Below are 11754 nucleotides of genomic sequence, written 5' to 3'. Positions count from 1 at the left end.
ACATGATAGCAGTATTCCAATATCTCAGGGGCTGCCACAAAGAAGAGGAAGTCAAGCTATTTTCCAAGGCGCCTGAAGGCAGGACCAGAAGCAACGGATGGAAACTAATCAAGCAGAGAAGCAACCTAGAACTAAGGAGAAACTTCCTGACAGTTAGAACAATTAACCAGTGGAACAACCTGCCTCCAGAAGTGGTGAATGCTCAAACACTGGAAGTTTTTAAGAAGAGATTGGACAGCCATTTGTCTGAAATGGTATAGGTTTTCCTGCCTGAGCAGGGGGTTGGACTAGATGACCTCCAAGGTCCCTTCCAACTTTTTATTATTATTATTATTATTATTATTATTATTATTATTATTATTATTATTATTATTATTAATTATTATTATTTCTTTCAATCTCCACCAAATCTGCTTTCAGATCAAATTCCTTCTCTGCATCTGGTTTATCTACAATTAGTCGAATCTGATTATTTTTGCAACTATTATAATTTCAACGTTTTAAAAACAACTTTCAACTAGGGCAGGGGTAGGCAACCTTGGCTCTTTTATGACTCGTGGACTTCAACTCCCAGAATTCCTGAGCCAGCTGGCTCAGGAATTCTGGGAGTTGAAGTCCACGAGTCATAAAAGAGCCAAGGTTGCCTACCCCTGAACTAGGGTTTATATGTTACCAAGTGATCTTTTTTCAGATGCCAGCCACATTTGTCAGCTACATTTGCAATAAATAAATAAATAAATAAGAAAGTTTTAAATGGATTGGCAGACCAGGGAGTTTTGGAATGTTATTTTTGCTGTAAGGTTTGAAAAATTACAGTTAAATAATATATTTGAGAGAAATGACTTGAAACTGAACTACATATTAGTAACTGAGGCTTGATGAAGATTGCAAATGGACGCTAGAGGGAACTGAAGAGCCAGGCAGAAAAGAGCTAAAATGGTTAAACCAGCTACGATATATCTTTTTCTTATTTTAAAGAGTTTTTTACATGGATTGAAGTATTAATAATTAACATCTCAGAAAGGATACATATTTCAATGGATAAACTTTTAGAAGACAATGAGAAATTTTTTTTAAAAAACCCTTTAACCTGACATAACATTGTAGAGTTTGAAGGCATGGAAGACAATAAAACTGAGATTATTAAAATGAGATTACAAAAGACAAATCAAGAAAAAGATCTGGACATGAAAAAGCTAAAGCGAGAAATTTTGGGTGATGCCTCTGTGGGATTTACAAAGAAAGGTGGTAAAAACTCTAAAGGCTTCTTTAAATACCAGAAAGTGATGAAAAATGAAATCCTTTGATGCCATATGAATGATTTAAAGGTCAAGATTCTGTAGGACAAAAAGAAGCAATACTGTACAAAGTTGGACTATTTGACCAGGGACACACAATTTGTTTGATATTCCTGGACCTTTTGCTGAACTAGGATTGAAAAGATGATTCCTGGATTGGTTATAGAGTAAATAAAAATTAGGCTATATGTGAAAAAGAGTTGAGTTTTTCTATTTGTAACTTTAAAAAGGGATGAAAACGTATATAAGCTTATGCTGAGTAATGAAGTTTGGAAGTCACTTCTTTATTATTTTTCCTTCTTTCTGCACTTTTTTTCTTTTTCTTTGTTTGTTACTATTAAAGATCCCAACATTTTTCAAAAAAGATAGATCTGTCCGCTGTGAATTTAATTCAACCCACCTTTAAAACTGAGCTTATGACCCACTGGTCATTCTCTCCTTTGTTCTTTCTAAATTTCCTTCCACACAGCAAATTGTCACTATCACTCTGAATTGCAGAGTTTTAGAATTAAGGCTATGGGCCAAGTGTGACTCAAAATTGAGCCATGTGTGTTCCCCATTGTGTAAACAACCGGAGGAAAGCAGGGCCGGCACTTATTATCTGCATCCTTTTTTGTTGGTTTAGTCAACTTCCAGATACTATATTTGAAGGCTGTCACAGGGAGTATCTGACACCCACATGTGCACCCTGTATGATTCAGCAGCTTGATTTGTAGAGGGCGAAAGAATGTGTTATAAAAGCAATCGTTATCTATGTATTGTTGTCATGAGCCCGTTGAGAAAGTAATTTACCCAAAGTATTTTTCCAATATTTCTGGCAATGGCTGCCATTCATATCAATGTCAGTTCATATTTTTGTTACTGTAACAAAACTGCTCAGTTTTGTACTGTCTCACATTGACTTGGGGGGAAAATTGATTTATTCACTTAAAGAGTTACGCAAAGTGCTGGTTGCTTTCAGCAAAAGCACAAATGGTGCATTGTCAGTTATAACTCTGTGCAAATTTACATGGGATTTAACTCCATTAAATTCAACCGGGATTACTCCTAGATAAATGGGATTAGGAATTGGCGGATTTCCTCATGTTAAAAACTACCAATCTCATATTGGTAAATATGGGAGGAAAAAAATATTACAGACAGGGTGCAACAGAAAACACAACATTAATGTTTCCAACATATTTTGGCTTTGATTTGGAAAATCTCAGATGACCAATGTCCTATTAACATTTCAAAACAGCCCTATCAAACCAGCTGGATGGAAGAACCAATCACAGCTCTGTCAATTTCATTTACTGGAGAAATCACCAGTCATACATTCATAAGCCTTGCAGCACTGCCTGCTTGACATATTTAATGAAAAGAATAGATGGCTTTTCCTGCTTCTATTTCTGGATCACAGATGGTATCCTCTTCTGAACACTGTGCATCAACATCCCCTGAGGTTTGCATCATGTTCATAAAGCTTATAATTCAGGAGCCCACTCCCCCATGTTCCTTAAGATTTTGCTTATGACCACATCATTTATCCAGCACTTTTCTCCCATAGTCAAAAATATTTTATTAGTAAACACATGCATGGTGTAAGATGAATGGGGTAATATAATAAAATACATACTGTATCATATAAACATAACTTTCGTTAAAATTTATCTTCCCAACCTAAAACCTTAACCTGACTGCTTGTAGCCTGTGGAAGTTGAAGTCTAACACATTTGGAGAACATCAGGTTAGGGGGGAAAAGGCCAAAGGCAGTTCTAAACTTGCCTACTTCTTGGTGCACAATGGTTTATCAGGTTCTTGAGCACCATAGTGCAGGTATGCATTTTTTTCCATCCTGGTTCCAAGAAAGGACTGTCCAATGCCTTCTCTGAAATCAGCAGTGAATGGCTAAGTCCGGTATCCAACAAAATCCATATTTTTTTATGATTTGGTATAACAGTTTATCAAGCCATGGGTGGCCCAAACAGATCCATAGTTTCCACTACCAAGGAGAGATGCTCCAAGAAGGAGTTAAAGGAAACACGCAGGATCCTAGCTTCTTCGGCTCTCCATTGCCTAGAAATAATAGTAACAAAAATAATGAATGGCACATTGTTAAATGTATAAGACTGGTCTCACACCAACACTGTACTTTCTACAATACCATATATTAGATTTATTGTTTGAATGTGCAGACCTTACTGATTTCCCTTACTTTTTGCACTTACAATTCACCTTCCTCTAGGAATTCAAGGAGACATACTTAATAACCTCTCTCAAATTTTATCCTCCCGGCAACTCTATAAAATAAGTAAAGCTGACCGAAAGCAACCTAGGCTCAGAGAGCTTTATGGCTGATCAAGAATGTGAATCCGGGTCTTTCCAGCCCCAGTCCACTACTTTAAACCTTACAGCATGTTGGGTCTTTCATCAAACAAGCCCTGACCACCAGACTCTGTTGCTTTCAAGTCTCCAAGGATGATGTCCTGTTCTGAAAGCAAGCTCTATCCACACAAGAAATAATGGCAAACTCAACCTCACACATGAAATTGCACTAGGAAGCAGAAGCCAAACCCCTCCTTCTGGTTCCCCCAAGGCTGTTTCTCTTGGTAGATCATGCCCCCTGCCTCTTCTAAGGTTTATGCTCTAGAAGATGGAGGCCTATGAGCCACACTCACACATGTAAAATGTTGTCTGTCACATTCAGTTCTTTGGTGATCCCTCCTTTGCGAGGCTCAGGATCCGGGGCCAGGGAACCCAAGGCAATCTTGGCCAATGTTGATGATGGAAAAGGAATTTTCAGTTCACTGATGTTGAGATAATCATAAGGAACATAAAATACAGAAAAGAGTATAGGGCAACTCCTCACTTCCTCATCCCATCTTCTCACATCATACATTCTCCCTATCTTTAAAAAGGAAGTATATTAATCGCTGTTTAATCAATGGTTTTCAAGCTCAGTTCAAGACATAGACTTAGGCCTCTTCACAGCTTCTGATCTCAGTATCCACCACTTCACCAAGTCTTTCATCCTGAACCTCAGGAGGTGAATACCAGAGACAGGACTTGTTTAATTACAGCTTTCTGTCTATTGTTTCCTTGGGGAAATTCACCCTGGCGCCAACATGATTTCCTTTCTGTTTTTCTTCCCCCACACCTGAATTTCTCAGAATCTTTTAATTATTGCTATCTTACTGCCCTCATATGTTGGGGGATAGTTTTTACCTTAGTTTTTATTTTTAACTTTTTATTATTTTATTTTTATTTATAACATTGCATTCATTTCTTTTATTGTGTTTTAAATTTTTATACTGTATTATTAAACTATACCTCTTAGTAAATAAACATTATCTTTGTACTATGTAGACAAATAAGTGGTTAGAGCTTCTAATCCCTATATGTGTTTAATAATGCCCATTTTGAAAGCGGAGTTTATAAAAACTAAGCATATTTGGACTAATTAGTCAGTGGATTGGCAAACATCTGAAGACAAATGTGGGAAGATAAAAAAAAAGAAACATTGTAAAACAAGGTAAAAGAAACTATTTTCATATTATGGCCAAGGAAACTACATATCCATGTAGTCACCAGGAATTGAGGTTTCCTCAAGGGAGCATTTTATTTTTTTACCCATGGAAAAGACCAAAAGGCAAAACGCCAGGACACTATGGGCCCTCTTGTTTGACCTCAGCTCCACTTATTGCTTTTAAAAGGTTGTGGGTTGATTTAAACTGTAGGATATCATTAAATGAAGTTTAATGAAGAGAAGGACGAGGGGGGACATGATAACAGTGTTCCAATATCTCAGGGGCTGCCACAAAGAAGAGGGAGTCAAGCAATTTTCCAAGGCGCCTGAAGGCAGGACAAGAAGCAACGGGTGGAAACTAAGCAAGGAGAGAAGCAACCTAGAACTAAGGAGAAACTTCCTGACTGTTAGAACAATTAACCAGTGGAACAACCTGCCTCCAGAAGCGGTGAATGCTCCAACACTGGAAGTTTTTAAGAAGAGACTGGACAGCCATTTGTCCAAAATGGTATAGGGTTTCCTGCCTGAGCAGGGGGTTGGACTAGATGACCTCCAAGGTCCCTTCCAACTTTACTATTATTAAATATTTTCATTAGCGTCCCCATCTTTTAGGTGGGACATTGCCCCGCCCATAGCTTCGGAAAGCGTCATGAATAGCCGCCCTAGACGTTTATCTCTCTCTTCCCGCCAAACTTTTTAAAATTGCAACCTAGGTTTTATTATTTTTATTGTTTCAGCACAGACCCCAACAGTACACACGCGGGGATTTGGACACACCGTAATTACACGCTGTTGACACCCATCGCCCTTGCCTTTCCCGCCTTATTTCCCCGCAAGCAATAGTTTCTACACCGCGCTCACCCGCGAAGGGATGGCATCCGCAGGCTTATGGGAACGAGGGGATCGTCCCTGCTGAGTAAAAAGCAGTTTTCCCTAACCGCTACTGTCATTGCGGGGGGAAATGAACCCAGGCGCCCCAGCCCACCGCCCTCTTCCTTTCACGGCTCCATCCCGCTCTCGCCCGCTCTGCCCAGCCCGTCCTCCGAGCGGGTCCTTCTCACGACCCCGGGTACCCTTTCTGGATACAAGGCAAGGCCGGACCCCGGAACAGCCATGCTGCTGCGACGCTCCTCCCAGCCACGTGGGTGGAAAGGGAGGGCGCCGGAGATGCCGGCTTGTCAGGGGCGGAGAGTGAATTTTTTTTGTACCGCTTTAAATTCATATTTATATCCAGGCTACCATCGTCAAGTAACCGCTGTTTTTCATCCGCTCTGTAGCGGAGCGTATGTGCGCGGGTGGGAAGAGCTGCTAGCAGTGTTTCTCAACCTTGACAATTTTAAGGCATGTGAACTTCAACTCCCAGAATTCCACAGCCAGCATTGCTGGCTGTGGAATTCTGGGAGTTGAAGTCCACATGCCTTAAAATTGTCAAGGTCGAGAAACACTGTAAGAAGATCTTTAAAATATAAAAACAGTAAAATACGACTTTTTGACTCGTTTGAATGTTTTAAAAAAAATTAACATATTGTTATCCTGCTTCTCCACTAGGGAGCAAATTGGCGAACCAACCGTTTAAAAGCATTACAAATAACGTTCTACTTTAAAACTAATATTTACAAAATGCAATATGTAGATTAAAATATAGAGATTAATTTAAAAAAAAAAGATTAAGAAAGGAGAGCCAGAAGAGTGCAGTGGCAAAGATGCTGCCTTAGAAACAAAGAGAGTGAGTTCTAGTTTGGCCTTTGGGATGAAAACCAGATGAGTGGTTTGGAGCCAGTTCCCCTTTCAGCCCAGCCCACTTCACAGGGTTGTTGTGGAGAAAATAGGAGGCGGACATATCAGGTACGTTTGCCGCCTTGAGTTATGTAAAGGTGGGATTTTAAAAACTAATAATAAAAATACTAGAAACAGCAGTCCAGTATATCAGCTGCTATCTGAAATGCTAACACCATACATACAACCTCATCAGTTTCAACAGTTATACTCTGCCATGTCTAACTCAGCTAAATCTTTTCAGTTGTTTGGACAGTAAACCGGTCTCTTCCATGTAGTACCTGTTTTTATTTATTTAGATCAGGGGTGTCAAACTCAATTTCATTGAGGGCCGCATCAGCATTGCGGTTGCCCTTGGGGGGCTGGGGGTGTGTGGCCAGGGTGGGTGCAGCCTACTGGGTGGGCGTGGATGGAGTGGGTGTGGCCTACTGGGTGGGCATGGCCAGTTCTACATCGTTCGCATCAAGGGTGCCTGTGGGGGCCAGGGCAGGAGTGGGACAGATCTGAGTCTCTGGCAGAAGGGGGGTGGGACCGGGGCAAGCACCAAGGCATGGTCCATTTCTTCATTCCTCACAAAGGGTGAGGGGACGGAGCCGACACAGCAGGGGCTGGTTCCTCGCTGTTTCCAGACGGCCTTGTGGAGCTAAGACTGAATGGGGTCGTTCCCTCACTGTTTACAGGATGGCTTCGCAGGGCACATGAAACCACTTCGCGGGCCGCATCCAGCCCCCGGGCCTTGTGTTTGACATGTCTGCTTTAGATTAACTATAACCCTGTCAATCTCACCACTGGGACTCTGATCAAATAGCATCAACAAAAGATCAAAGATCTTATAAAGATCAAATAGCATCAACAATAGCATGTAATCCATGGCACGCAAGGTAAAAATAGTAAATCTCAAATCATAAAAATCTTCCCTCCACATTTCTTAAGGCTTTAATCTGGAAAGCAGAATCTCTATCATATTTTGCATTTTGTTATAGTCCTTCGAGTCACCTTGACTCTTGGTGACCACAAAAACAAATATCTGCAGGTTTCTTGCCAAGATTTCAGAAGTGGTTTGTCCTTGGCTGCTTCCTAGGGTTGAGAGAGTGACCAGCTCAAGGTCACTCTGATATGTAAGGCGGGATTAGACTCACTGTCTCCTGGATTCTAATGTAGCATTTTAACCAGTCTAGACCAAACTGGCTTTCATTTTACATTTTTGTACTGCATTTTAAACGTGGCACCGTAAACGTCTAACCAATTTAAGTTTTCCCTAGACTGCTATCTTCTTCATGATAGTGCTATCAGTTGCTTGAGTTTTCTGTGTCTGACAACTTGTCTGTTGAATATGCAAACCAATTCCTTTGAAAATAAAATACTGTACTGAAGGCAATTATGATAATTCAGTCCTGTTGGCCATGATTTCTATGCCCTTGTCAACTAGCCCGAGATGCTGGGATCATGTACTAAGAAATTAAATGGTGGATACCTCTGTGTGAACCAAGACAAGGTCAATGAATGAATAAGTGCGGAGAGATAAACAAGGTACCAAATAGACTTGAGACCAACCTACATTTTTCAAACAGTAGTTGTTGTAGTTTACATTTTCATGTTCCAAAATATATCTGTCTTGATACCTCGGGATAAAACAGAATATAAGTGGAGTTTTATCTCTGAACATCAATGTGTGTTATCTTTAACAGGAAAGCACCTTCAAAAGGCATTTGTCACTTTCCATTCTGAGATCAAAGTATCCCTGACTCTGTAACTTGAATCTTTGCCATTAAAAAACAAAATAAAAATCTTCCTGGCATTTTAGGAACCATGCCAAAGCATTTCTCATCATCTGATTTTTCTAGCTAGTTAGGATGATGACAAAAATCAATCCTGCTTGATGCTGTGTGACTTGAGGCCAAGGATTTTCATAGATTCCCCACTCAAACACATTATTCTAAAAGGTATCAGTTTTCTGATTTTGGTACCTCTGTTCATCCATTATCATAATTCAGGTAACAAGCATCCACATATGAATCCCCTTCTGAGGGAACAGAATATATGAATAATAGGAAATGCTGGAAAAGTTTGCCTTTGAATCATGTGAGGCATTGTACAAGTTCTGTTTGTGGTAATACTTCTAATGGTCATTCACAAACACGTCATTCATAGATATTGCAGTTAAAATCAGTTCTTTATTACCAAATGTGTGAATTATGTTAGAATATATTAAGCCTGACAGGAAGTGAGTTGATACAAACGTTCTGTCTGCAGAATTAGACCTGTGCAGATCTACAGTATTCACATTTTCAAGTCCTTACTGAAACACAAACACCAATGTGTGAAAGTAAATTTGTAGATTTGAAGTGACTTGAAAAAGTGACTTTCTGCCTCATCAAGTAAGTGATTTGGCATCAAAGTAAAATTCTTAAAATCTGGGCCATATTGGTATTAACAACCTGATTTGCTGGACTTTTGCCTTTAATTTTTCTCTGAGCATATAAGCATTTAGGATACAATCAAGGTTCTTTTTGTGACTCCCCCTCCCTCCAAAGGCTGAGCCAAATTTAGATTCAAAGTTAGTTTTGCAAAATAGATAACAAGGTTTCCCAAAATCCAGGAAAAGCTCCCACAGCTTGTGCAACTGAAGATGCAGCTGCTTATAATTATCCCATCCACTTACTTCATATTTCAACTATTTTTAAGCCATCTTTTTTGGTCCCAGGACAAAATTGTCTCCGATTTCGTGAACCCAGTACCCGCAGGACACAATTCTTATACAACTATATCACAGCACAATGAAAGGTCTGAACAAAAAGTGTAAGTTCCATTCAGAGTATTATTTTAAATGCTTTTACTTTTAATCAAGACATGAAACAAATGCTGCACCTCCAAACATTTTCAGCCATGTTTTTCATTCCTGCAGTGTAGATGCACCAGGGACTGAGTTCTAGTCCCGCCATAGCCGTGCAAGCCAGCTGGGTGTCCTTGGACTATCCCAGTGATGGCGAACCTTTTAGACCGAGTGCCCAAACTGCAACCCCAAACCCACTTATGTATCGTAGGGTGCTGGGTGAGCATGGCCCATTGGGTGGGTGTGGCCCATTGGGTGGGTAATGGCAGACTGGGCAGGACTAAAAAGTTCAATCAATCAATTCCAACGTTGCGAGATCTTTTTTTTTCCTGCGAGAAGTTGAAATTGATTGATTGAACCTTTTTTTTTTTTGCACACGGTGGCGGATGCCTAAGGCGAAAAGGTTTTATAAAACCCAGCTGAAGGCCTAGGACTAGGGCGATGGCGCGCGTGCCCACAGAGAGGGCTCTGCGTGCCACCTGTGGCATGCATGCCATAGGTTCGCCACCATGGGATTATCCTCTCTCAGCCCAACTCACCTTTTAGGGTTGTTATTGTAGGGAAAATATGAGGAGGGTATGTTTGCTGCCTTAAGTTATATGTAAAAGTAATAAAGGCAGGATACAAATAAATGAATAACCCATCAGCACAGATCTGATCTCAAAGTGCAGAGCAATCACAGCACACAGCACACTGCAGAGCAGGTTGTTTTGTTTCAGCAGGTAATCTCTTCAAGTCATATAATATTAAACTAACCATTACATAGGAGAGTTATCTGGTAGCCCAGAGGCCAAAAACTGGTCCTTTGAGGAAGAAGAGAGCACCTCAATTTTATTATGTGCATCACCTGCCTTCTACCCAGCCTCTAGCTCTTTATCGCATCCACCCAGTGAAATACCTCAAGACCAATAACCCTTGTAGCTTTGATAAATGTTTCCCTTTGCACACTTCAGCTGCTCAATCCTGTACCAAAAGTTGGGAGAAAGGCATTAAAGAGCTGTCTGCTTGCATCTCATTCTCTGGGGGAGTAACTTAGTGAACTGATAAAACCTTGCTCCCTCTTCAATTTCTATTTTATCAAATTATACCTCTTCCTTTAAAAAAAACCTCCAAGAACCAAAAAATAACAGGGTTATAGAGTCATGAAAAATTCCATACATGGAAAGGTTAGTAAGTAGCACCAAGAGCAGGGGTTCCCAACCACTCGCACTCCCTGGGGATGTGAGGTGATATTCCAGGGGGTGCGAAAACTTGGGTTTTCAAAATTATAGGGTATATGCATAATTCGTTGCCGTTATTTTGAACTTTTGTAAGGGGTGCGAGAATGTATCAGAAGCATTCTAGGGGTGCGGGGTATAGAGAAGGCTGGGAACCACTGACCAAGAGTCTAATATATTCTTTGCCATTGGTTATGCTAGCTGGGCTAATGGAAGTAGAAGTTCAAATATTTGGGTAGGTTTGGATATGCCCAAACAAATGAATATTCTTAATGCAATAGCCTGGTTCAGGCAACACTTTCATCAATTGATTTTTTTTTTCTCCCAATTTAGGGTTTTCCAGATGCTGGGTAGGAATTTTAAAAGTTTCAGTTCCAATCCATTTAAAGGGCACCAAGAAAAAAGCTACACTGGTCTAGTCAGTATCGAACCTGAGATTATAATTAATACTATTATAATACTACTACTGTTGACAGTGGCAACCTAAGGTGAAGACATTTTGCTGATTATTCTGAATTGCCATTGCTATTGGCAAATAAGCTATATACTTTACAAATCATCCACATGCAATCCTGCAGTTGAAACATAATATATGATGGATGGTGGAATACTAAGTGTTACTATTTCCCCTTACCAGACATACACAAATCAAGAGTTCTTACCACTCCTGAATTTTTTAATATTTACACACATATGCGCACACAACTGCGATACAGCGCTTCCAGTAATTTCCTAATTTAGGCATTCATAGCATCTTATTTGGTGGATCATATAATGACATTAGATATTGTGGTGGGAAGAAGCAAGAGTATTTTCCACCTCCCAGCGCCATTGCTCTAATCAAAAGCAGAGCTCAGTTCCTGCTGTGCAGTATCGATTTCAAGTTGTGGTACTGAATATTGCTCAGATTACAGCATTGTGGAAAACACCCAGCTCTCTTTTTTTTTGTTTCATTCCAAAAATGTAGCTCCAGATGACCGAGTCTGAATTATTTCGCCAACCCTAGGAAACTTTATGAGAAGCTCCCATTTTTGTTAGAAGGTAAAAAAAAATTGTTTACTATTTTCTGTGAGGACTGTGGTTTGAGCCCTTAAAAGCTAACCGGGGGGGGGGGGGGGGGGT

At 40.2% G+C, this 11754-nt stretch overlaps 1 protein-coding gene across 1 annotated transcript; it reads right to left on the bottom strand.

The window, feature by feature from the left end:
• Positions 1 to 2854: 2854 nt before the first annotated feature.
• LAGE3 (L antigen family member 3) lies at positions 2855 to 5941 on the bottom strand. The gene is made up of 3 exons (XM_015815123.1): positions 5893 to 5941; positions 3959 to 4087; positions 2855 to 3356 (listed from the first exon to the last, which is right to left on the bottom strand). The coding sequence occupies exons 1-3, from the start codon at positions 5919 to 5921 to the stop codon at positions 3245 to 3247; spliced, it is 270 nt and encodes an 89-aa protein (XP_015670609.1). The 5' UTR covers positions 5922 to 5941; the 3' UTR covers positions 2855 to 3244.
• Between the last annotated feature and the right edge of the window lie 5813 nt (positions 5942 to 11754).

The sequence above is a fragment of the Protobothrops mucrosquamatus genome, unplaced genomic scaffold (genome assembly GCF_001527695.2).
Source record: "Protobothrops mucrosquamatus isolate PMUCROS unplaced genomic scaffold, P.Mucros_1.0 scaffold315, whole genome shotgun sequence".
NCBI classification, from domain to species: Eukaryota; Metazoa; Chordata; class Lepidosauria; order Squamata; family Viperidae; genus Protobothrops; species Protobothrops mucrosquamatus.
This window is presented reverse-complemented; position numbering and strand designations above follow the sequence as displayed.

What these genes read in the sequence shown, in the direction of transcription:
- LAGE3 (XM_015815123.1), bottom strand. Translation starts at nt 5,921, where the DNA reads ATGGCTGTTCCGGGGTCCGGCCTTGCCTT. An exon ending in CCGGGGTCCGGCCTTGCCTT is followed by an intron (nt 4,088 to 5,892) that starts GTATCCAGAAAG and finishes TCTCAACATCAG; the next exon opens with TGAACTGAAAATTCCTTTTC. An exon ending in ACAGACAACATTTTACATGT is followed by an intron (nt 3,357 to 3,958) that starts GTGAGTGTGGCT and finishes TATTATTTCTAG; the next exon opens with GCAATGGAGAGCCGAAGAAG.